The sequence below is a fragment of the Musca vetustissima genome, unplaced genomic scaffold, assembly GCF_032173495.1.
Source record: "Musca vetustissima isolate MV318-11 ecotype Yass unplaced genomic scaffold, APGP_CSIRO_Mvet_v1 utg2150, whole genome shotgun sequence".
Taxonomy (NCBI): Eukaryota; Metazoa; Arthropoda; class Insecta; order Diptera; family Muscidae; genus Musca; species Musca vetustissima.
In genome coordinates, this window is record NW_026877725.1 from 110,988 (window position 1) to 134,556 (window position 23,569).

General features: G+C 33.0%; 2 protein-coding genes across 2 annotated transcripts in view; both read left to right on the plus strand.

The window, feature by feature from the left end:
- Positions 1-9,077: 9,077 nt before the first annotated feature.
- On the plus strand, positions 9,078-12,798 carry LOC133322395 (ER membrane protein complex subunit 5). Its single transcript, XM_061531395.1, has 3 exons — positions 9,078-9,203; positions 9,350-9,402; positions 12,558-12,798. The coding sequence occupies exons 1-3, from the start codon at positions 9,122-9,124 to the stop codon at positions 12,792-12,794; spliced, it is 372 nt and encodes a 123-aa protein (XP_061387379.1). The 5' UTR covers positions 9,078-9,121; the 3' UTR covers positions 12,795-12,798.
- Positions 12,799-21,795: 8,997 nt separating this feature from the next.
- The window catches only part of LOC133322394 (EF-hand domain-containing protein D2 homolog), a 56,524-nt gene continuing 54,750 nt past the window's right edge, over positions 21,796-23,569 (plus strand). Inside the window, exon 1 of the mRNA XM_061531393.1 lies at positions 21,796-22,078. Coding sequence (XP_061387377.1) covers positions 21,801-22,078 — 278 coding nt within the window. The 5' untranslated portion in view covers positions 21,796-21,800. The remainder of the gene's footprint in view (positions 22,079-23,569) is intronic.

The following is a 23,569-nucleotide window of genomic DNA, read 5'->3' on the forward strand; positions in this document are numbered from 1 at the left end:
TTAGTACTTAATTCATATAATTTGTAAAGGACATTTTTAAATTAGTGGGCTAGAACAAAACTTTTTAGTCCTAACTCTTTTTTATTTGAGTTGTGAAAAGGGTGTAAAAAATTAGCTGCGAGACTTGCGGACCTAAAAGTTATTTAGTGACCACCTTATTAAAAAATATGACATATACAAGAAATAGTCAGAAATTAAGGATCGAATATGTTTTGCATACCATTAAAAACATTATTAAGGGTCAAATGGAAAGGAGAAGGGCTGATTCAGAACATATTAATCATACAATATTTTACATAAAATTTGCAATTAATTGGAAAAATGCTATCAGAAGCGGAGATATAGTCGAATTTGAATTAGATTTGGTCAGCTTGAAGATTATACTAACTTAAGGCATTAAGGTTGCTTTTGAATTAGATTTGGTCAGCTTGAAGATTATACTAATTTAAGGCATTAGTCCTTCTTTAGGAAAATTATAGTATAAATTTAGGCAACGCACTTGCATTGCCTTTATGGAAAGTTTATACAGAAAATTTGTCAAGCATGGCATTGGAGATGTATAGTACAATACCTTTGCAGTGACATTCACAAGATGCTATCAAGTCATGCCACAAAAAAATTAGGAGCAAACCGAATATCTAGAAGAGCCGAGTAAAATAAGGATTTTACTCAGTACTTTATATAACAATCCGACCCAGCGAATCCGACAACAGCGAATCATATAATAGCGAAATAGGTTATTGTCAGAAACCACAATCTCTAGGACACAGCGAAGGATGGTCACCTAACCCAGAGTTGAGCTAAATTCGGAGTCCTAACCACATCCTAACCACATGAAAAATTGTTGAACATCTGCCAATGTTTCACCTAGTAGATTTATGTATGTGAAAAGTTATTGTTTCTCGTCAATGTACACTAATGTAAAGTGACCCAGTTCAAAAACAGGTATAAGTAAGAAATCATAATTATTTAGTAAATTTTTTAGTTGGGTGTTATAGTTCGTATTCTTGTGCAAAAAATTTTTGCACCTTCCTCCCAGCTTAAAGAGTGACACCGTTTATTTGACTTAAGGTTCGAAATTTCCAAATATGTTTATGTTTTCATAAAGTTTTTTATTTCCCAATAAATGTTTGTATATATTAACGTATATTTTGGGTGATGAAATTCTTGTTATATTTAGTTGTCTTCTTATATTTTAATATATTAACAAAATATAATATTGATTTCATTTATTACGTGGCATATCTGTAATATTACATTTTTTTCAGTACAACCGGTTTTTATTGTGTCTTTTTGGGGTATGCATCCATTTTTCTTGTTCCATTTTAATTTTTTTATTCTGCTTCCGGAGTACATACTTCTTTTATAATCTTCCACGCACATTTCAGCTTCCTTTAATTTTGCCTCAATGTATTCTTTCGAACGACGAATGTGTTAAGTTGGCCTTAAATTTTTCATAAAATTAAGAATATTTCACATTTTTATTGAAATTTTCATATTTTCTTTTTGTTTCGTTTCTATTTTCAACAAAAAAAAAACAAAAATACGTTCTGTCATTGTTGAATTTGTTCAACTTTGAAAATTCGTACGTCGACGTATTTCGGTAACATTCATATAAATACATGTGTTTTACATATGTGGTGAATAACGTCGAACGCCCTAGTTGAATTTTAGGTAGTGCTCTCATACATAAATTTCAAATAAAATGAAAAATAAATTCCATAAAATTTTAAAATTTCAAGAAATTAAAAAAATATATTTTTTTTTCTAAAGCTCCACATTGATCTCAAGATTTAACTAAGAATGTTGCAATTTATATTAATAGGTTTTATAGGCAGGGAACTTAAACATATGTATTAATAAATATAACTGATTCAACAATTTTTGCCACTGGACACAAAATTTTCGTACATTTCGAAGGAATATGTTTTCGTTTACAGTTTAAAGGCTTTTTTATTGGAGGAAAATCATCCTCACCTAGTCCACTTTCTATTAGAATAGAAGGTATAGGACCATACACCACATGTAACGAGATTTTCTTATATTTTTCGTTTAGTTCGATAGCGCCATTTTTTAATTTTTTAAGCCCGTAGTCGTGTTTAACTCTTTAAATGCGTTTTTCTTGTAAGCCGTCCGAAGACGAACTCACTGTTGCCAAAAGAAGATTTTTGAAAAAGTTGGAAATATATGACAAAGACATACAAGCCGTAAAGACTCGACAAAATGCATTTTGACAAAATAGTTTATGAAAAAATATCCAGGGGGAATCAGGCATAACAGAGGTATGTTAAGAATAAAAACGCCAATACGAAATGTGTGTATAAAATTAAAATAAAATCAGAGATCTGTACTCAATATATATATATATATATATATATATAATGGAATTATGTCAAAAGATAGACCTACATTCGGCAAACATATTTTTAAATTGCAAACCTTTAAATTCTAAACCTTAAAAGTGCGCAAGGAGAATGAAACCTTTATATGGGGTATATGTCCAAACATACACCTATGTAGAAAATTGTCCGCAAAATATGTTCTACCCTACAAGAACCCAGAAAATTAATCTAAAATCTTCAATGTAGAGAAGATAGGGCAGTACTTTAATATGAGGACTATGTGCTAACCTTCACCTTGACAATTTTCTGCATATATGCCATTCTCCAAACCCCGAAAGACTGGTATTAATTCATTTTATTGGAGAAATTTGACACCATTAAAATAAAAAGTTTTAAATTATATTCAATTTGATGGAAAAACGCGCCCGACGTCACAAAATTTCGTTCTCTAGGCCCCACCCCGAAACATAGACTCACATTGATATTTTTGGTGGGGAAATTTGTACCTAATGAGAATCCATAATATCAAATTACAGCCAATTCTATTCATTTCTCTTATACAGTTTTTAGCACTTTTTTAAACAAAGTCTAGCATTTTTTATCAACACAGTTTTGGCAACCGACCAAATGCGTTTTGAAATCGGCCAACTAATTCCTATAAGCATAGTGACTACTCAAAAATGCTTCAGTAATAGGTATATAGTGCCACTTTTCGTTTTGTTGTAAAATCGTACAACGAAAGAATATAGATATACCCGTTTAGTTTCAGGATCATATTTCTTTGGATGTTTCCTGTGGAGTCAATATACATGGCATTACGACTCATATTTAATATGAAATTGCTATTTAATTGTATGACACGAATTTGCTGTTCTGAAATTAAATATATTTCCTGGGGAAGTGAAATTTTGTGAATAAAGTCGTGCCTGTTTTTATCGCACATCAATTTACATAAATCAATATGCACATCCTTTTCCCTATCTGGGGATCTCTTACCTTCATGCTTAATGACACGGGTTACGTTCGTTGTTGGTATATTTTCATCGTATCCTTACAATCTTAACTCTTTTGAAAGAGAAATTAGAATTTTGTCTCGCCAATTACGAGGATTCTTCAATTCAAGTTTTGCAAAATCTCTTTGAATTCCTCGTATTTGGTAGCTCTTTTTAATTTGGGATTTTTTACTAACAAAGGATTCTCAAACTAGTTCGTTATCTTCCTTTCCTTTTTCGTTGCCTTCGACAGATATTTCATCAAATATTGGCATAACGTCCTTATAAAAAAGACTATTTTTATACGAAACGTTGTCAGATATATATTTTTCATTGGAATCTTTCATTTTCCTCCTCATTTTCCTTTATATCATTTGAGATAGGGTTTGACTTGAAATTTTTCAGAAAATTAATTAAGACAATTCTCAACTTGTATTGTTCTCTTTGGGTTTATTAAAACAATGAAAAAATGTTTAACTCATGTTAAAAAAAGTAGAGTAATTACTAATAGTGAGGCACTCCACACTTGTTTTTTTTTAATGGCCAACGAATCCCTTTTTCCTTGCAAAATATTTCCAACGCCAATATAAAAATGGAAACATTATTAGCATAGTGACTACTTAAAAATGCGTCAGTAATAGGTAGTATAGTGCCTTTTTTCGTTTTTGTTTAAAATCGTACAACGTAAGAATATAGATATACCCGTTTAGTTTCAGGATCATGTTTCTTTAGGATGTTTCCTGTGGAGTCAAAATACATGGTATTACGACTCATATTTAATATGAAATTTCTCTTTAATTGTATGACACGAATTTGCTGTTCTGAAATTAAATATATTTCCTGGGGAAGTGAAATTTTGTTAATAAAGTCGTGCCAGTTTTTATCGCACATCATTTTACATAAATAATTATGCCAATCCTTATCCCTATCATGCTTAATAACGTTCGTTGTTGGTATATTTTGGTCGTTTCCTAAAAATCTTAACTCTTTTGAGAGAGAAATTAAAATTTTGTTTCGCTAAGTACTAAGATTTATATGCTTGAATTCAAGTTTGGCAAACTCTCTTTGAACATCTCGTATTTGGTGGCATTTTTTAATTTGGAATGTTTTATTTCAAATGTTGTACTGAATATATCTACTGAAAATGTTGTATTTTTTAAAATTTAACAAAATTATATTTGCCACATCTATATTAGAAATATTTACATCGCGCATAAAGTGTTAATATTTTTGTTTTGTCATGAAATTTAATGGATTTATAACTAATTTGGCATGCATTATTAAATGATTGGAATTTTAATCGTACAAAATCTTGAAATATTTTAAATGGGAAGGGATGGTTGCTTATAATTTTTTTTTTTAATATTTCTTCTTCAGAAAATGTAATTGATACATTTCGCATGGAATGTAATACATTAGTTTGTGCTATTTTCACTGGTGGTACAATGCTAACAAATTTGTTGGCCGTTTTATTGTTTTAATTTGTTTTCTAATTACAAAATATTGTTCTAATAGGCTATTATTATAATTTGTAATTTCGAATGCATTTATATTGTCCATAACTTGTAAATACCTTGTTGAACACAAATTTACATTTTCATTGAATTGTGTAATTGTACTCTCTTAAAAATCGTAAGCTATTTGTTGACTATCATTTAAAAAATTACAAAGCTCTTGCTCTTCAATAATTATTATATTCTCAACTGTTGTTCTCCTTACCCCAAGACTCCGCCAGTATTTGTTAAATACCCCCTACTTGGAAGATATTCTTTCAAAAATGTTATTTGCTAAGAGGAAAGTACTCTTCAGTAGCTTTCTAATGGAAGCAATTATCAATTTTTGCCACTAAACACATGTTATGCGTACATTTTGAAGGTATTTTCATTTAAATTTCTAAAGCTGAATGAGGTCAAAATCAAATTTATGAAAAAATTGGAAACGTATGACAGCATGAGACTACCTTGTATAATTATGCCATGGAAATTGCCATATGTTTTACACGACGAGCTCGATTTGCATGTGTAAAATAAATTTAGTGTAAAAACACCTTAGGAGGCAACAGAGTTTATGTGAAGCGATTTTCTACTGGAAGTAGAAAATGAAGTAATTGTGAGTTCCGCGTTTAATACCCACAAAAATCCATTGCTCCTTAACGGTGTGACCCCTGTGTTATTTCTTCTCCATATCTTCGATTCATTTATCTCCATCGATTTTAATAGGGTCTGGAAGACACTGAATATAACAACTTCCCTGAAGAAGTTTCCCCAGTCGATCCCTGTGCGCTTAGTTATTTTGGTTGTTTATAATCGCAAGCGCCACGGCTACGCCCCAAAAGGCTTCCATAGCGAAAATTAAAATCTCTTACAGCCCTACCTAAATTTCGACTAGCACGTTCGACGTTATTCACCATAAAAGTAAAACACATGCATCATATGAATGTTACCGATATACGTCGACGTACGAATTTGGATTTGTTTTTTTCTTTGGTTGCAAATAAAAATAAAACGTTAAGAAAATATAACTTTTTAAATAATAATGTGAAATATTTTAACACATTTTATATTTTTTTTAATTTTATTTCGGGATTTTGTTTACTTCGCTAAGTCTGTTTTTCCACAGGCAAATTTTTATTTGGCAAATACTGAGTTTGTTGGCAAGAGGGGTGCGAGGAAGAAAAACAGAAATTTGCCTGTTCAGAATTTGCCGTACACGCAAATTCTGCTTTGCTCTGTTCGTTGAAAACAATTTTTTGTTGACATTTCCTTTTGAACCTATTCGCTTTACTGACACACAGCCGGCTTTTGTTTACAAACCTGTTGCTTTAATTTGTGCAAGTGAAATTTAATTTTTAATTTTTGCAATTTATATAATAAAATATATAAAAAATATCAGTAGTGTTTGTCGGGTTATTTGGGATGCCATTTGTATTTTGTTTTTGCAAAATAGTCAGGCTTAATCCCAGTTTGTTGTTTTTATAAAAAATAACTATTTATTAGTGGGGAATGTATGGCATTGTCCGCCGAGGGGTAAGGCAGGGAAGACTATAGTTTCGGATCTCGCTACTGATCCTCATCAGTTCCCTTAGTTTTTTTGTTGGGATATTCTCCCCAGAAGCTATTAATAGCTTCTTTACAAAAAACCTTTCAAACCCAAATGTCTCTTGTGACAATTCGAAGTTCTTACGTTACCAGCGATACGACCCCAATGAGAAGTTCGTTTCGATTTGCAAAAACAACATACAAATGGTATCCCAAATAACCCGCCAAACACTACTGAAGTAGTAGGCGAGGCACGGTCATACTGGTTGGTTTATTGCTTTAACTAGCAATACCAACAACAACGTTACATTTCACCGACACTGCAGTGGGAAATGTATTGTGTGTCGTCATGCCTTGTGACCACGAATGCACATAACGTTGTTGTTGGTATTGCTAGTTAAAGCAATAAACTAAGACAGTATGACCGTGCTATTAATAGCTTCTACAACTTCAAAAAACTAGTGTTTGGCGGGTTATTTGGGATACCATTTGTATAAATAGTTGTTTTTTATAAAAACAACAAACAGGATTAATCCTGACTATTTTGCAAAAACAAAATATATAAAAAATTAAAATATTAAAAAAATAAAAACAACTATTTTGATTCGCAAATTTGGCAAAGAAAAATTTGCTAATGGAAAAACAAGCGAAAATTTCAAAAGAGAAAACAAACAATTTGCCAAATAAAAATCTGCCTGTGAAAAAGCGGACTAAGAGATATGGATTCGACGTATTTGGGTAATAATGCAGTACAAAACATTTTGCCATAGTGGGGATATTGAATATTTTTGTACGCCTCGTTCGAATTTAGGTAACGTTGTTATAGAGATATTGTAATAATACCCACCTCCACATCTAGTTATCGGTCTGTAAGAATTCATTACAACCACATATTTTAAAGTTGGGTTTCGGCCGTTTCGGACATATATGTCGGAGAGCATCTTCGCTTATCTGAACTTTTTACAACCACTCTAATAACGTTTTGACGATGGCACATTAAATATATAGTCCTATGGCACATTAAATAGGTAGTCCATTTAGCGATTAAGTGTCAAAGTGCACTATTTCTACTTGAATTCGATGTGCAATGTTGCCAACCATGTGAAATATTATAAAGAAAATTTTGACAGATGGTCAAGACAAAAACAAAGGCTTTTATCTTGATACATCACCTTATTATTGCATCATGGTTTTAACCATTTATTTGTGTGCCAGTGCGTAATATTTTTGTTTCAAGGCTTTCCTAAAAGTAGGTTTACACATGGTACAATTATTCAAGGTAGGCCATAGCAAATTATAAAACTAAAAAAAACGCGAAAAATGAATGAAAGGTTATGATTTATTCCCAAAATCCAGTAGGGAATACCATCAAATGTTTGTTTCTTCCATAACAAACAAATTACTTCCAGACGAACATGTTAAAAACATAATTTTCATTTCAATTAAATTTGAATGTGTTTATTTGACATAGTATTCAAAACAATACACACATACACAAAATATATATTTTGATTTGATGGAACAAGCCACCTTGAGAAAAAATTGTAATCAGTTGGTAGCTGTGCCCTACCTTGTAATAATTGTACCATGCGTATTTTGCATTTTCCAAACAATCAAACATTTCAAGAACATTATATTTTTTTCATTTCATTACTTTTCAAACAACCTTTTCATTGCAAAACTCAGATTATTAAGCTTGCCTCGAATTTAATTACGATATCTCGATTTAATTACTAAAACGAGCTTTGTTTACCTCGATTTACTATACAATATTAAATCCAATTATTAACTCGACTTTCAAGAAATTCTATGCTAAATCGATATAATTTCATATAAAACACTGGTTTGCCTCAAAAAATGCATCACTTCTCCTGAAAGTACCAAAACAAAACATATCGCAAATTAGTTCTAATTTTTGGTATGCAAAATATTGTATTATATGCTAAAGAAAGACTGTGAGCAAATCTTTAATTATAATTTGTTATGTAGTCTTCAAATTTGGCATGTAGCCCATGTTTCTACACCGCCCCCATAAAAAAGTTCACGCTTTTTGTAAAGGTCCACACATGGCATAATTTCAGAAGGTAGTCTCATTTAAGAATTTGATGATGGCAATCCTTTTTCATTTGGAACTTATCTATTAATTTTAAATAATATGAAAAATTAGTTCCATTAAATGTTATGTATGTCGATTGGCATATTTTCAATAAAATATTGAAAACATATGACTGTATGAGACTAACATTTGTAATTATGCCATGGGTCCACATTATCAAATGTTGATATTTCGCATTTTTAATAAATGATGGGTTAAAAATAAAAACATATTGAGTTGTTTTTTTCAAAATTCAAGCATTTTAAAAAATAATACGCATAGTCCACATTACCCCAAGTTCTCCAAATTAAAAAAAAAATATCTTGCGAATACGCTTTTTGAATTTTTTAAATTTTGATCTATTTTAAATCATATCGATTTAAAACTATAATTTAAACTCTCAAACATGTTTTCCTGAATCTCAAGACTTTTATAGAGGTCGCTAACCATTAATTTAATGCGGCATAATGGCAACTCTGACAATGTTTGTGAACAGTTTGAAAACCACTGTTTGACAGGCAATGAACTGTCATTTTAATTGACAGCAGGCATATTGGTGCAAATCTTTTTCTGGGGAGAATTCTTTATTGAAGTTTTCATTAAAATAATAAATTAAATCTTCAAAAGTAATATTTTAACAGAATTAATTAAAACATGGCCAACACAATTGTCAATAAAATTATTTTGGTTGCTGGTTTTGCCAGTTTACTGCATGCCGCATATTCCGCTGCCCATTGTAAGTAGAACGATTAGTGTGTTTGCATTTTGGTTGTGTGTGCTCTCGTTCATTCATTTATACAGCTGACCCTTGGATTTGGTTGTGAAATGGATGGATGCATTTCATCCTCAGTTACTAATTTACATGTTTTCTCTTACTTTCAGATCGTACATATTTGCGTTTAACTGAACAGGAATTCACAAAACTACCATTGGATGTAAGTTGGAAGTAAATGATTAACCTCATAATAAATGCGAAAATGTGGAATGCTCCAAAAATTGGGTCATAAGTTGGGAAAGGAATACAAGCAATGAAATTAAAAAAGAATTAGAGTTGATTAAGATTTAAGAGTTATGAGACCACTAACTCCTAGTATATTTTCCGAGAGTTAAGGTAACATTCCCTTTCGCCAATTCCTTTTCGTATGCTGTGTCCAAAGTGCAGATGGGGTTAAATGATTCGGTTTGGCTTGGAAGTTAAGAAGTAGCGTATCGTGTAGACCACTACCATATGCCGGGCAGATGTTTTCCAACGTGACATCGATTCGTACCCAATATGAATTGAGCGGCTACACCATCCAGATTTCAGGGCGACATTCTGGCAGTATTTAATATTTTTCCATTGTGTTGCACTAATGTTAACGGAGTAGTGAGGTTTGCCTTCTTTCTACGTCCCAGTTGATTTATCTTCATAGATATGGTTATGGGCTTACTTGGTAGAATTTGCCCCGCTTGTCAAGAGAGGGAGAAAGAGTATTATCGTGAAATTACCGACAAGATGATAGCATTGAATATCCTGAATCATGAGTTACTGTCAGTCTTTTTTATACTCTCCACCGTAGCATGGAGTGTATATAAGTTTTGTTTTTCCGTTTGTTACGCATCGAAATAATCATTTCTGACCCTATAAAATATATTCTTGATCAGCGTAAAATTCTATGCCTGTCCGTTTGTCTGCAGGCAGGTCAAGTTGGAAGATGGGCTATATCGGTCCACGTTTAGGCATAGCTCCCATATAAGGGTACATCCCAAATTTCGGTATTTTAAGGTTCTTGAACGCGGTTTTAACCGAATTGGCTGTATTTTAGTACTTTGAGTTTGCTGTTATTGGGTAGCAAATCTCTCCCTTAAAAATTATAAATATAGGTCAATTTTTTCTATTAGTTAAGAATATGCATAGAATCACTTCCTGAGTCGATTTATGCATGTCCGTCTGTCTGTCCATGTTAAATTGTAAACAAAGTACAGGTCGCATTTATGATTCGAATTGAATGAAATTTGGAACAGCCCATTTGTTTGGCCCAAGGACGAACCCTATTGAAATTGGGAAAAATCGGTTAAGATTTAGATATAGCTCCCATATATATTTTCGTCCGATTTAGGGTAAATGGTGTACCAAAGTCCCTACATATCATTCGATTTGCACGAAATTTGGCACAGCGTACTGAATTAAGTCTAGAATTTTGTGTGTAAAGTTTCGTGAAAATCGGTTCAGATTTAGTTTCCTTCCGATTTAAGGTAAGTGGTGTACCAAAGTCCCTATATATCTTTCGATTTGCACAAAATTTGGCATAGCGTACTGGATTAAGTCTAGAATGATGTTCGCTAAGTTTCATGAAAATCGGTTCAGATTTAGATATAGCTCCCATATATAGTTTCGCCCGATTTTAGGTAAATAGTGCACCAAAGTCCGCGGGAAATCTTTTCATTTGCACGAATTTTAGCATTGCGTACTGAATTAAGTATAGAATGTTTCCCTGAAATCTGTTCAGATATAGATATATAACAAAGACGCGACGTCTGTTAGGATATATATGTAAAATATACCCAAAGTGGTGAAGGGTATCATATAGTCGGCCCAGTCCAACTTTTTTCTTTATTGGTTTTTATTTTAAAATGGTTAGCTGATGTGTTCCGTGTGTTGGGGTTGTCCCCATATAGAGGTATTCTGCCATAGTATGGGGGATAGTCGTTTCTCGGAATAGACAGTTTTTACCCAACAAAGTGTGCAATTCTTAGACGATTTAGAGATCTGTTGTATATATTCCGCCTTCTAAAGATATTGTCATAAAAAAACTCGAACCTGACGATAATGAAATATATCTGCAGGCATTTAGACATCTCCTACGGTTTATATAATTCTCGGTATAGATCCACTTGTAGGTATGTTCCTTATATTCTTTATTAGGTAAATAGTGCACCAAAGTCCGCGGGAAATCTTTTCATTTGCACGAATTTTAGCATAGCGTACTGAATTAAGTGTAGAATGTTTCCCTGAAATCGGTTCAGATATAGATATATAACAAAGACGCGACGTCTGTTAGGATATATATGTAAAATATACCCAAAGTGGTGAAGGGTATCATATAGTCGGCCCAGTCCAACTTTTTTCTTTATTGGTTTTTATTTTAAAATGGTTAGCTGATGTGTTCCGTGTGTTGGGGTTGTCCCCATATAGACGTATTCTGCCATAGTATGGGGGATAGTCGTTTCTCGGAATAGACAGTTTTTACCCAACAAAGTGTGCAATTCTTAGACGATTTAGAGATCTGTTGTAATTATTCCGCCTTCTAAAGATATAGTCATAAAAAAACTAGAACCTGACGATAATGAAATATATCTGCAGGCATTTAGACATCTCCTACGGTTTATATAATTCTCGGTATAGATCCACTTGTAGGTATGTTCCTTATATTTTCATTGCAAGTACCTTTCGTATACCTATGGTGGAGGGCATCCAAAGTTCGACACGTCCGAACTTAACGTTTTTTTTTCACTTGTTTAAATATCTTATTAAATACTCCATTGTAGTAACTTAACTATGAATCTGTCAAATCACCATCAATATCCTTGGAATCATTACTATAGAATAGTACGACTATCAGAAGTGTATATGAACAAAGCATGCCCAACGTGTGTAGACACGATCGTTTCTGTGAGCTAATTGTCATCCAAGTCACATGGATTAGAAAGAATGGTTCGGATTGCCTCACATACGACCTGGGAAACTAATATATAATTCCTGCTTTATGTTATATTTTCGAAATGAAATGTTTGTACTACATCAAATGAGTTTCGAAAGAGTTTTACTATGTATCTCAAATACCACATATTTCAGCGTAAAATTCCTCCATAAAGCAAAAGTTTATTAGTGTGCATAAACATAGTTACATATATCATCTATTATCTTAGAATACATTGCTGCTGAAAAAAAAGAATACAATGTGGCATATCAATATTTCTTCTACCGGAGAATATTAGATTCCAAATCAATATTCCCTTTATTAGAAATATGTTGAGCAATATTATTGGTTTAATATTTCTCTGAAGATTATTTTAAATATGTATTTATATTTTTTTTTTCTTCTTACAGATTGTCGTTCAAACAGTCATCAGTTTGATTGTTGTCATCTACAATGTCATACAAATTGTTGGCAATTTCAAGGAGATTCGTGCCACCGTTGATATGCAAGCCAAATCATGGGATACTTTGGGCAACTTCCCTTCATTCTATACATTTAATCATCGTGGCAAGGCACTATCATCAACCTATGTACCCGAAGAAGAATCATCCGATAGTCCTAAATCCAAATTGGATTTGAATTCGTAAGAAATTCACACACACACCCAGAACAATAAAACACTAAAGAAAGAATTATAGTTTGAATTAGTTAAATAAAAATATGACTATGTTATAAATATAAAAAAATATATATTGCTATATATCGGACTATATAAATAATTATTTAAAACAATTAAAATGATGGTAAATATAATAAATAATTTCATATTGAAGTTGGTAGTTTATTTTTGTATTTTCAGTATGTAATAGTAACATATATAACTATTATAAATTTTATCTTATGAAATTTCAAAGAATGTAATAAAACAGCTTAAAGAATAGCCAATTATGAATAATACGTATATGCGGCTGGATCGAGATTTTTGAAGCAACATACAGTCACAATACTTGCTCACATTATGTTAAGCAAATGGTTTGACCGCGTATTTAAACTGTTTAACTTCATGTTATATTATAGAAGAAAGTCTTATCTATTAGTTTTGGGGGTCCTCGCGTTACCGTAAAGGGCTTTTTCAATGTTGTTTTTGTGTATTGAAAGAACATTAAGTGAAGGTAGAGATTGATGAAAATTTTTCTCTGCACAGTCGGACAGAAAGACTTTTACACATACACCATAAACGTATTCTAAACCACCAATGGATCCACGAAAGGAATACTGACTAACTTCCAATAAAGTTTTCCACCTCCCATTCTGCTATCCTACACTTCAGCGAATGATGATGGGATTATATATTACAATTGGACCAATGCGGATTTTGTTTTCCAAGAATATTATGTGAACCACAAGACCCAAAATACTAAATACGTTTCCATGACAGCGGGATCTACATTGTGTAAAAGCAATAGGGCTGCTACAAAAACAACAACATACTAAATAAAAAATACAACAGCTACTACTACAACTAAATAGCAGTGACAGGGGGCCTCCATTTGGTGTCATGGAAGGTCATACCCGTACATCACAGTACCTGCGTGGGTGCTATCGTCGTAACCATCCATGCCATAAGCTCATGGAGGTTTTGAGTTCTGCCATGTATTGAGATGTTTTCACGATCCATGAGAGAGGTCCAACGGTGCAAGAGAGAACCCCTAGGTCAACAGGCCTATCGAGCAGAAATTCACACGGAAACAAACCAAAAATGCAAATCAATAAAATGTAAATAAATCAAAGATCTGGAATTAAAATCATATTCCATAAACAAACGCTTCATATAACTGCAATTTTTTGGAAATATTTGACTCTCTAATGTCTTATCTTTATGCGTTTATGTCGTTGCCCATACTATGGGCCAATGTCATGTATTCTTGGGGTCCACTCAACATCCACAACAACAGTAGAACGTTTTGTACAGCTGTCGCTGGGTTGACAATCCCTGGCCGAGTCGAACTCCGGTCGTTCCGGAGCGTAGATCCGATTGTCGTGGGAACGATAGCCTCCTTCATTTCTCCTCGCATTCCAATTACATCAACCAGAAGGTGAAAGCTAGGAATAAAGTTCTGAAAGCTTTGGCTGGCACCTCCTGGGGCAAGGATAAAGAAACGCTGGTAACGACTTATAAGGCTATAGGTCGTTCCATCCTGAATTATGCTGCCCCAGTCTGGACTTCTTTCCTTAGCGACACACAATGGAGATCATTGCAAACTTCCCAAAATAATGCACTCCGTATTGCAACCGGGTGTGTCCAGATGACGAGCGTCGATCACCTCCATGAGGAGACCAGGATGCTGTCAGTCAAGCAACATAATGTGTTGTTGACTAGACAGTTCCTGCTGGCAAAGCCCTCACGACACACACCATTTATTCAATTGTCCGTCCGAGCCTACGAGTCTATTGCCCATAGACTTATGGCTAAAGCCATTAGAGGTGGCACAATTTCTCCGGCTACCCTCTTCAAATCCGAATTCCTAATTAATTAATTAATAAATATATTTTCCTTTTCCTTCTTCCGTTTTCTTCTATCAACATTTTCAGGAAAGAACTTTCGTCAACAGCCAACCTGTTACAACAACAACAGTAGAACGTCAGTTGCCTAGGCAAACGATAGTGGAAATAGTCCAACTAAAATCAGGATGGTGCAGCGTTATCAGTTCGTATTGAGCTGTATGATACCAGAAACATGTCTTGCATGCGGACTAGGACCTCACGGAACACTGTAGACACTTTTCTACCTTTTTCAACAGACGGAATATAATATAAACTCCCACGACTTGTCCTATTGAGGCAAAATGTGACATAGCGTATGGAATTGAGATTAGGATAGAGTGTGTTAAGTTTCATTGGAATCGGATCTGTCATATATATTTTCGTCCGATTTAGTAAATGGTGCACCAACTTCCGAAGGTTTATCGTCTCAAACGGTCAAACCAGCCCGATTGAGACGAAATTTTGGATAGTGTATTGAATTGAGTCTAGAATAACATGTGTTATGTTTCATTGAAATCGAATCTGATATAGATATAGCTCCTATATATATTTTTGTCTGATTTTATGTAAATGACACACCAAATTCCCAAGGTTTGTCCGATTAAGACAAAAATTGGAATAGCAAACCGTATTGAGCCTAGAATGCCATGTGTTAAGTTACGTTTAAATCAGTTCAGATTTAGATGTAACTCCCATATATAATTTCGGAAAATTTAAAGTAAATTGTGCACCAAAGAACCTATGTATTTCCCGTTTACACGAAATTTTGTACAGCATACTGAGTTGGTACAAACATCCAAAACTATCCTAAAACAATATGTACCACATTTGGTTAAAGTCGGTTCTCATTTATATATAGTCCCAATATCTTCTCAATTATTTTTTTTAATTTGATCTCACATTACTCACATTTCATTTGAAATACTTTTTCCATATTGGCGTAAAGCGTTATATAGTCGGCCCCGCCCGACTTTTTTTACTGGTTTTATACTCTCAAAATACCTAAAACCCATCAAGACGTGGACTGATATATTCCCATTCTAGGAGTAGTAGCAATGCAAGTGCAAACAATAAAAGTTCAATCTTAACCCATTAAAAGCCAACAACTTTTTAAATTAAAAATCATTCAAGATATATGTTTTTATGATTTTTGAGCCTAATTTAATCGTTTAACTCGTAATTTGATCATATGAGTTAAAAACAGAGTCCAAACAAAACAAAATCACAACAACCGCTGAAAAATGATTTGACATGAGTGTTTATCTGTTCCTGTGCGAATACAGTGGGGTTTAAATGGGTTTAACCCTTTCAGTGTCAAAAAAAATTGTTTGTTGGAATAAAAATCTAAAATTTTGTACTTAAAGGGCCCCATACACTATACATCATGCCGTACAGCATTTATCATAGTATGTGTTATTTTTTGAAAGTTTATTTATGTATGTGTGACACACACAATCCATGAAGAAAATCAAAATAGTTTTGATTTTGAAAATGAAACCCTTTCAATCTAGTGAATTTTATTCATAATGTAATTTTTTTTAAAATTGTGACAAAAATTTACGATTCAAAATGTGATTTTTTTGGACAAAAATCGACTTTTTGGAGTTTGCATTACACTAGTCAATCTCACATATACAAAAAGGGGTTCATCGCCATGACGGCATGATGTATAGTGTATGGGGCCCTTAAAATCATATAAAGCCTTAGAGTTTAGAAAAAAGAAACATTTTCATTTTAACCCTCGGACAGTTTCGTCTGTTTTTCAGCAAAAACAAAAACATCAATGTTAACGGAACACAGGATAACCGAAAAATCGCAAAGAAAGAGAGAATTTTTAAATGTCGAATATATTCGACAAAAACACTGAAAGGGTTAAATATTTCGTTATTTCAACGGACCGAAATTTTGCATTTTTGTCGGATTGGTTGCTGTCGCATACCTACTGCTTTTACACAAGGGACTTAAGTGACAGACATTGAGGAGTAAGAGCCGGGTTGTTTGGGATCGTAGACCGTTCTATCGTGGAAATATATATATATATATATATATACATATGGTAGGGACATTTCCAGTCCAATGGGAACTTAAAATAGCAAATTGAATATTTCATTGAGATATAAACGGAATGGTAAAATGTATGTACTCTCCACAATACCCTCTGCGATAATTAACCCAGCAAAACATAAGAGAGCTATAGATAATTGTAATTCGCCGCATAGCTGATAATTTGTTCTAAAATAACATTACGTTTTGTTACATCTCATCAGTGTCATCTTTAGTTGGACTAATAAACTATTGAAATATGAAGAATTTAATTGTTGGTCACAAGCTCCATCTGTGTATTGGCGCTAACAACAAAGGGTTTATGTACATAATAATTGAAAAATATAGTTGGCAACACAATTATTATCGATTATTGTAAAATCGAGCCAATTGCGGAATAAACCACACCCACGGTGATGAAATGTCGATTGATTTGAATCAACTGCATCGCATAATTTATACTCTGTTCCAGAACCTTCACCAATATTCTCTCAATGGAAATTGTTTCCGATTTTCCCCTTATAAATTGGAAAAGATATATCAAATATTTATCGATTGATGTTTGTAGTTTTTAGTACATAAGTATTTGACGCTATCAGTTTGTGTCTTTGATATCTAGTTGCGCCATCTAGAGACATAAATACTAATAGAAATTGTAATCGATATGTTTATCGATTTTGTGACATTTACATTTCGATTGGGACAAGTAACGACCATTTTTAGTACAACATTGTACGAAGCTGGCTGTTTGTGTCTTTGATATGATCGATCTGTGCCATCTGTTAATGTGATTTGATATTTCAAAAATAGTCAAGACACAATAACTTCTAACTGGAAACATTTTATGACAGATGGCTAAATTGAGAGATACATGAATCTTAAATCTGAACTTAAGCGAATTATGCCAGCACATCCCTTTGATACTGTGAGGATGTATGGAAAATCTTTGGATAGACAAAAATATATATCACAAATAGACAAGTAGACCATAGATAATGGGATAAGAAAATATTTTCTATCTCATTATTTAGTTTCATCCATGGTATAATTATTACAACTGATTACAAATTTTTCTTAAGGTGGCTGGTTCCATCAAATCAAAATACATATTTTGTGTATGTGTGTATTGTTTTGAATACTATGTCAAATAAATTCAAAATAAATTGAAATATATTCAAATATAATTGAAATGAAAATTATGTTTTAACATGTTCGTCTGGAAGTAATTACTTTGTTACAGCCTTAATTTGCATTAAAAATTTCTTAATTTGAATTAATATTTACCCCTATTGTTTGTCTGTGTGTATGATGAAAATTGTTTACATTTGTTTCGATATTTTTCGGGATTACATCTTTGGGAAATAAATACATGACATAAAGGAGGAATAGCAAATATGATCTTAGCAAAACAGCTCCCAATTTAAAAAATGTTTGAAATTTGCCTTCATTTCTTATTTTTATTTTCATAAATATATGTACATAAATTTGACAAGAAACAATTAATTTTCGACAGCATTAAATTCAGTATAAATTCAGTTTGATTTTGTGCATTAACAACACATAAAAATGAGGATAATGTACAAGTTAATTTGAATTAAGGCTGTTAATGCAAATTAAGGCTGTCGTCTGTCTAGGCTATTACCTAAAATTCAACTATCTCGTTCGACGTTTTTCACCTCAAAAGTAGAACACATGTATTTATATGAATGTTACCGAAATACGTCGAACGTACAAAATTTCAAGTTGAACAATTTCAACTTTGACAGAACGTATTTTTCATTTTTTTCTTTTGTTGAAAACAATAACAAAACATTCTGGAAATTTGAAATTTCGAATGGAAACTAAAAATATGTGGATTAATTTAATAAATTTTCAATTTTGTTTTGCGGTTTGTATTATTTGATTGAAGATATGGAATCGACGTATTTGGGTAATACGGCCGTACACAACATTTTGCCATAGTGGGGAAGTTGAATATTTTTATACTCTCCGTCGGATTTTAAGTAACGTTGTCATGGATGAAACAAACATTTTATGGCATTCCCTACTGGATTTTGGGAAGAAATCATAACCTTTCATTCATTTTTCGCGTTTTTAGTTTTGTGTTGAAAAAATGTCAAATAAACACAAATACTTGTTGCGCATATTTATTTTGTTTTTGGCAGAAGAAGCCACACCTGCATAGTTGCTTTTTTGTTATCCACCTCAAGCTGCCCTACCTTGTATTATTGTACCATGGTTTCATCGTGATATACAAAAGTGGTCCCACACATTAAAAAAATTGTAATCCGAGTTATCCCAAAGAAATAGCTGTAATTTGATATTCATGACTCCATGATACTTCCATTAAATTCGGTAGGTTTGGCAGTTTATTTGGGATACCCTGGTCCTGATCAGTTATATAAGTTTTTTGTACTCTCAAGAAATTTCTTTAACTTTACAAAAAAACTGGTTATGTCCAAATGCCGCTTGTAGCAAATCGATCGCATAATTGCACAAGGTAGTCTCATGCAGATATATCGCTAATTTGCTGCAAGAGATGCATAACTCAAAAAACGTGATTTTCGAGTTAATGATGCACGATTGTTCGCTATAATAGACATCATGTTGTGTAAAAAATTCATATGAATATCTCTTACACACTAAAATTCAGAAGTAGCAGAATTTCTTCTGCGCCATATAAAGTGTGAGAAAATGTAAAACTTAAAATGCATTTTCTGCAAAATCGATTTTTTTTGAGTTATGCCTGTCTTGCAGCAAATGACAACATTCAGCTTTCAAAATTGAAATGAAAATATATGCATATATTCTTCAACATATATGCACAACACGTTATCAATGGCAATAATAAAAAACTCTTTAATATTTTGAAGTCCCCAGCCTCTATAATGTATAAATAAATCTTGCAGCATCTATAGTTATATTTTAGGAACAATGATGATCGAAAAATGATGATATTTATTGCATTGAATTTTATTGACCTCAAGACCAAATTAAAAATATGCAATAAGCATAGCGTGTATATTTATATGCAATTATGAAAAGAATTGTCCATCTTAAAATACTTAAAATTTCATGTTAAATTCTTATGTTAAATCTTATAATAGGAATGTAGTCTAGTAGTCTTTGGTGTTTATAAAGTCCATCTTCGAGCCTGACAGCAAACATAGACCCATGAGGGACAACCGATCATGGCTAAATCGTAGTTGTGGATTATGCTAATATTAAATAAATTGTGGACACCAAAGCGGATTGACATGATTTACATATCCGGAATCATCAATCGCTGGGTTAACGTGAAAAGGCAATAAGTCCACTTTTTCTAGACATTGAGATTTTGATTCAGACATTCACAATAAGTAAACGTCAGTCGTTTTTAATTGGGAATTCTCAGTTACGCTCGCGCACACTTGCTCCCAAATTAGATTTGCCCAACACTGTTTTGTGGTGATGAGTAAAGGCGCTAAGTCAAATTTGTCACATGTTTCTCCTGTAAAATTGTAAAATATGGACTTATTGCTTTGACATGTTAAGTCAGCGATATGGGTTCATACTTAAAATTATTATCTTTTTTTACCTTCTGGGGACATTATCCCCAACAAAAAACTAAGAGAACTGATGAGCAAGATCCGAAACTATAGTCTTCCCTGCCTTACCCTTGGTGGACAATGCCATACTTTCCCCACTAATAACTACTTTTTTTTATAAAAAGACGAAACTGGGATTACGCAATTCCAATATAAAAATGGTATCCCAAATAATCCGCCAACACTACTGAAGTTAATAAAAAGTTCAAAAAGGAAATAGGAAAGTTAGCAAATATAAAGAAACAGACTATTTAGAATTATTTTTTATATAAAAATTGAAATAAAATGATTAAACTCCTTGTACAATAGGACTTTTTACCGGGTTAACCTACTTTATGAGGATTTATTTGATGTATATACAAAGGAATTGGCAATTGAAACCCACTGGGTTAACGAAATCCGGTTAAATGTAAACGTAATATTATAAAATATAATTTATTTCAATATTTTCAAATATGCCAATCGTCGTACGTAAATGGTTACGGTCTCAAATATAAACGTTATTTGAAAATTACAAAATCAAGTGCAGAGTTGTTGGGGTTGCCATCATCGATTTAGCAAATGAGACTACCTTTAATAATTATGCCATGTTAAAATCTTTAGAAAGTATACATTTTTGATTTTTTTTTAAATATGTCAATCGACATTTATAGAAATATAGGAATTTATTTTAAAAACAATTTGAAATTGATACCTTCTGTAATTATGTCATGTATTTACTTAAAAAAATACATATACTTGATAAACTGTATTTCTTTCCTTCTCAGTGCTCTTCAAACTTTAAATTACTAAAACCACGTTACGTGTTAACTAACTACAGAAAAATATTCGCATTTGATTGCGCCCAACACTCTTGTCACAAATCGTACCACATTGCTAGTTTTTACCAACACTGGTGTGTGTGTGCGAGAGTAAGTTACTTCTCTTCGCTCTCGGCTTAGCAGCAATTTATTCGTAATTTTGACATTGTGTGAGGCGGTTGTGTATCGCGGCTGATTGAATATCAAACAAAACAGAAAAATAACGGAAAATACGAAATATTAAATAATAATAAATTAAAATAAAAACAAAACCCAAAAAACAACAATTGATTGCATTTATTCAGAAAAAATACACAATAAAAATTGATAATAACATTTTGGAATATTTTTCAATATTAACAATTGAATACAAAACAAAAATATATCCTTTTTCGCAAATTAAGGGTGTGTTTTCATAGTAGTTATCCATCCCACGGTTAGTTACTATCATCGTTCGTTCGGTCGGTCGCCACCATCATCAAACTGACAAACCTAACCCAGCCCAACAAAAAAATAGCCCACGACAACAGAGTCAGAAGCAGCATCTATATACAATAAAAATAAAAAAGAAAAGCTTAATATTTACTTGCAAAAAATAGTGCAGAAAAATTGCAACAACAAAAAGTAATAAACAAATTTATAAATTGTAAATTAAATTTCCAAAAAAAAAAAAATCAAAATGTCGGTTTCCTCCAATGCTTCATCTGCCTCATCCGTATCGGGCGTTACCACCTCAAACGGTCGTCGTTCATCCCTGGGCCGTAACAGTGAATCGGGCACCGGTTCCGGCACTGACTCCTCGGAACTTTCACACATTTTGAATCGTCGCCAGGTGATTATCGATTCACAGGAGGCGGGCATTGAGGTGCCAGCCACCTTCAAGGTGGTCAATGTCTATACCGAATTTCATGAATTTTCACGCAAACAAATCAAGGAATACCAAAAAACCTTTAACACGTAAGTATCTTCCGACTGCATATATTTGAATTGGATATTGTTTTATAAATACACCGATTTTAGAGGTTGAGTGCGGGTAAATATTCTTCTAAGCCTATGTCAAGATCCTCGTCAAGGTCATTTTGTTGAATGCCGAATATTTTGTGTACTTGCATTTTGTTGGGATAAAATAAAATACCATGACTCTGGCAATACCTCCCCCCTGTCTGTGACAACATTCCCCTGCATAACGAATAAATTTCACAACACAACACCGAATCCAAAGGAATTAAAGGAGAAGATGACGAAGAAGAGGAGTAAGAAGAAGAGAAAAAAGCCCACATACCAAACCAAAGATTTACTGCTGGCTTGCCTCACCGCCCATCCTGTGTGCTATAGACACCTTAAATGTCATCTCTACCCAAAAACGAAAATGTTATGTCGTTAGGTCTCTATGTCATTGTTGGATGGTCGGATTGGTTGGTGCGATGCGTGTGTGTTTGCCCTTGTCATCCATAAATTATATATTATTTTTTTCACTCACGTGACTTGGCGGAGGCTGCTCTTGTGCGTACTTCTTGGCTCGTTTATTTAGTTAGGCCCATTGACATAACACTCGGCAGCAACAGCAGCACCATCATCACCTCTTGAACCTCCTCCGTTCCTATGTATGTATGTCTGCACATCCTGTGGTGCTGCTTGTTGGCAGGCTTTTTTCTGTGTGGCAAATTTCTGCTCTCCCCGCTGCTCGATTGAAGGTTTTGGCTTAGGGTTTCTTTTTGCAGTTCTTTGTTGTTGTCGTCATGCCAAAGAGTGATGGCGTAGAACTCCTTTCAATTCCTTTATAAATAATTTATATGCGTAGATGAATGTGCTTTTGGTTTTGCCAAGGATAAGTGGCATAAAAGAGAATCGACATAAAAGAAGTCGCCTTTAAAAATAGCTTACAATTTTTTTATTTTGTTTTTTTTTTTTAAGAATTTAACTACTTAAGTGTGGTACTACAAACGAAAATCTTTGTGGAAGCTTGCAGGCTTTTGAAATTGGAATTTTTAGGGTTATAAGAAAATTACTCTATGATTTGAAAATGAAGCTTTAGGTCAGTTGGTATTTTGTGGGCTAATATCAACAGTACTTTTCTACAGATTTTTTCGAGAGATCGTCCACATATTTTTTACCCTAAAACCATTTTAATGTCCTCTTAACTATATGGTTGTTTATTCCGCACTAAAATGTTTCAGTTTTAAGGTTGAAGGGGCGACTATTATGCAAGAGTTTCGGGTTTTTGAACTCTCTGTTGAAGAGAAATATTACTGTTTTCAGTGCATGACTACAAGATAAGAGTTTGTATTCGACTTACATTACTCGGACTTGTTTTTAAACATGTCGAAGTTTTCTCAGGACTTTTCTATTTCAACCTCTGAAACCTCTGAAATTTGCTATAGGCCACATTGGAAAAATTGTATTGTTAGTGACGAAAGTAAATTCAAAATTTACAGATCTGAAGGAAGA

Coding starts and splice junctions, on each gene's coding strand:
- LOC133322395 (XM_061531395.1), top strand. CDS start 9,122: ATGGCCAACACAATTGTCAATAAAATTATTTTGGTTGCTGGTTTTGCC. Junction 9,204..9,349: donor CGCATATTCCGCTGCCCATT/GTAAGTAGAACG, acceptor TCTTACTTTCAG/ATCGTACATATTTGCGTTTA. Junction 9,403..12,557: donor TCACAAAACTACCATTGGAT/GTAAGTTGGAAG, acceptor TTCTTCTTACAG/ATTGTCGTTCAAACAGTCAT.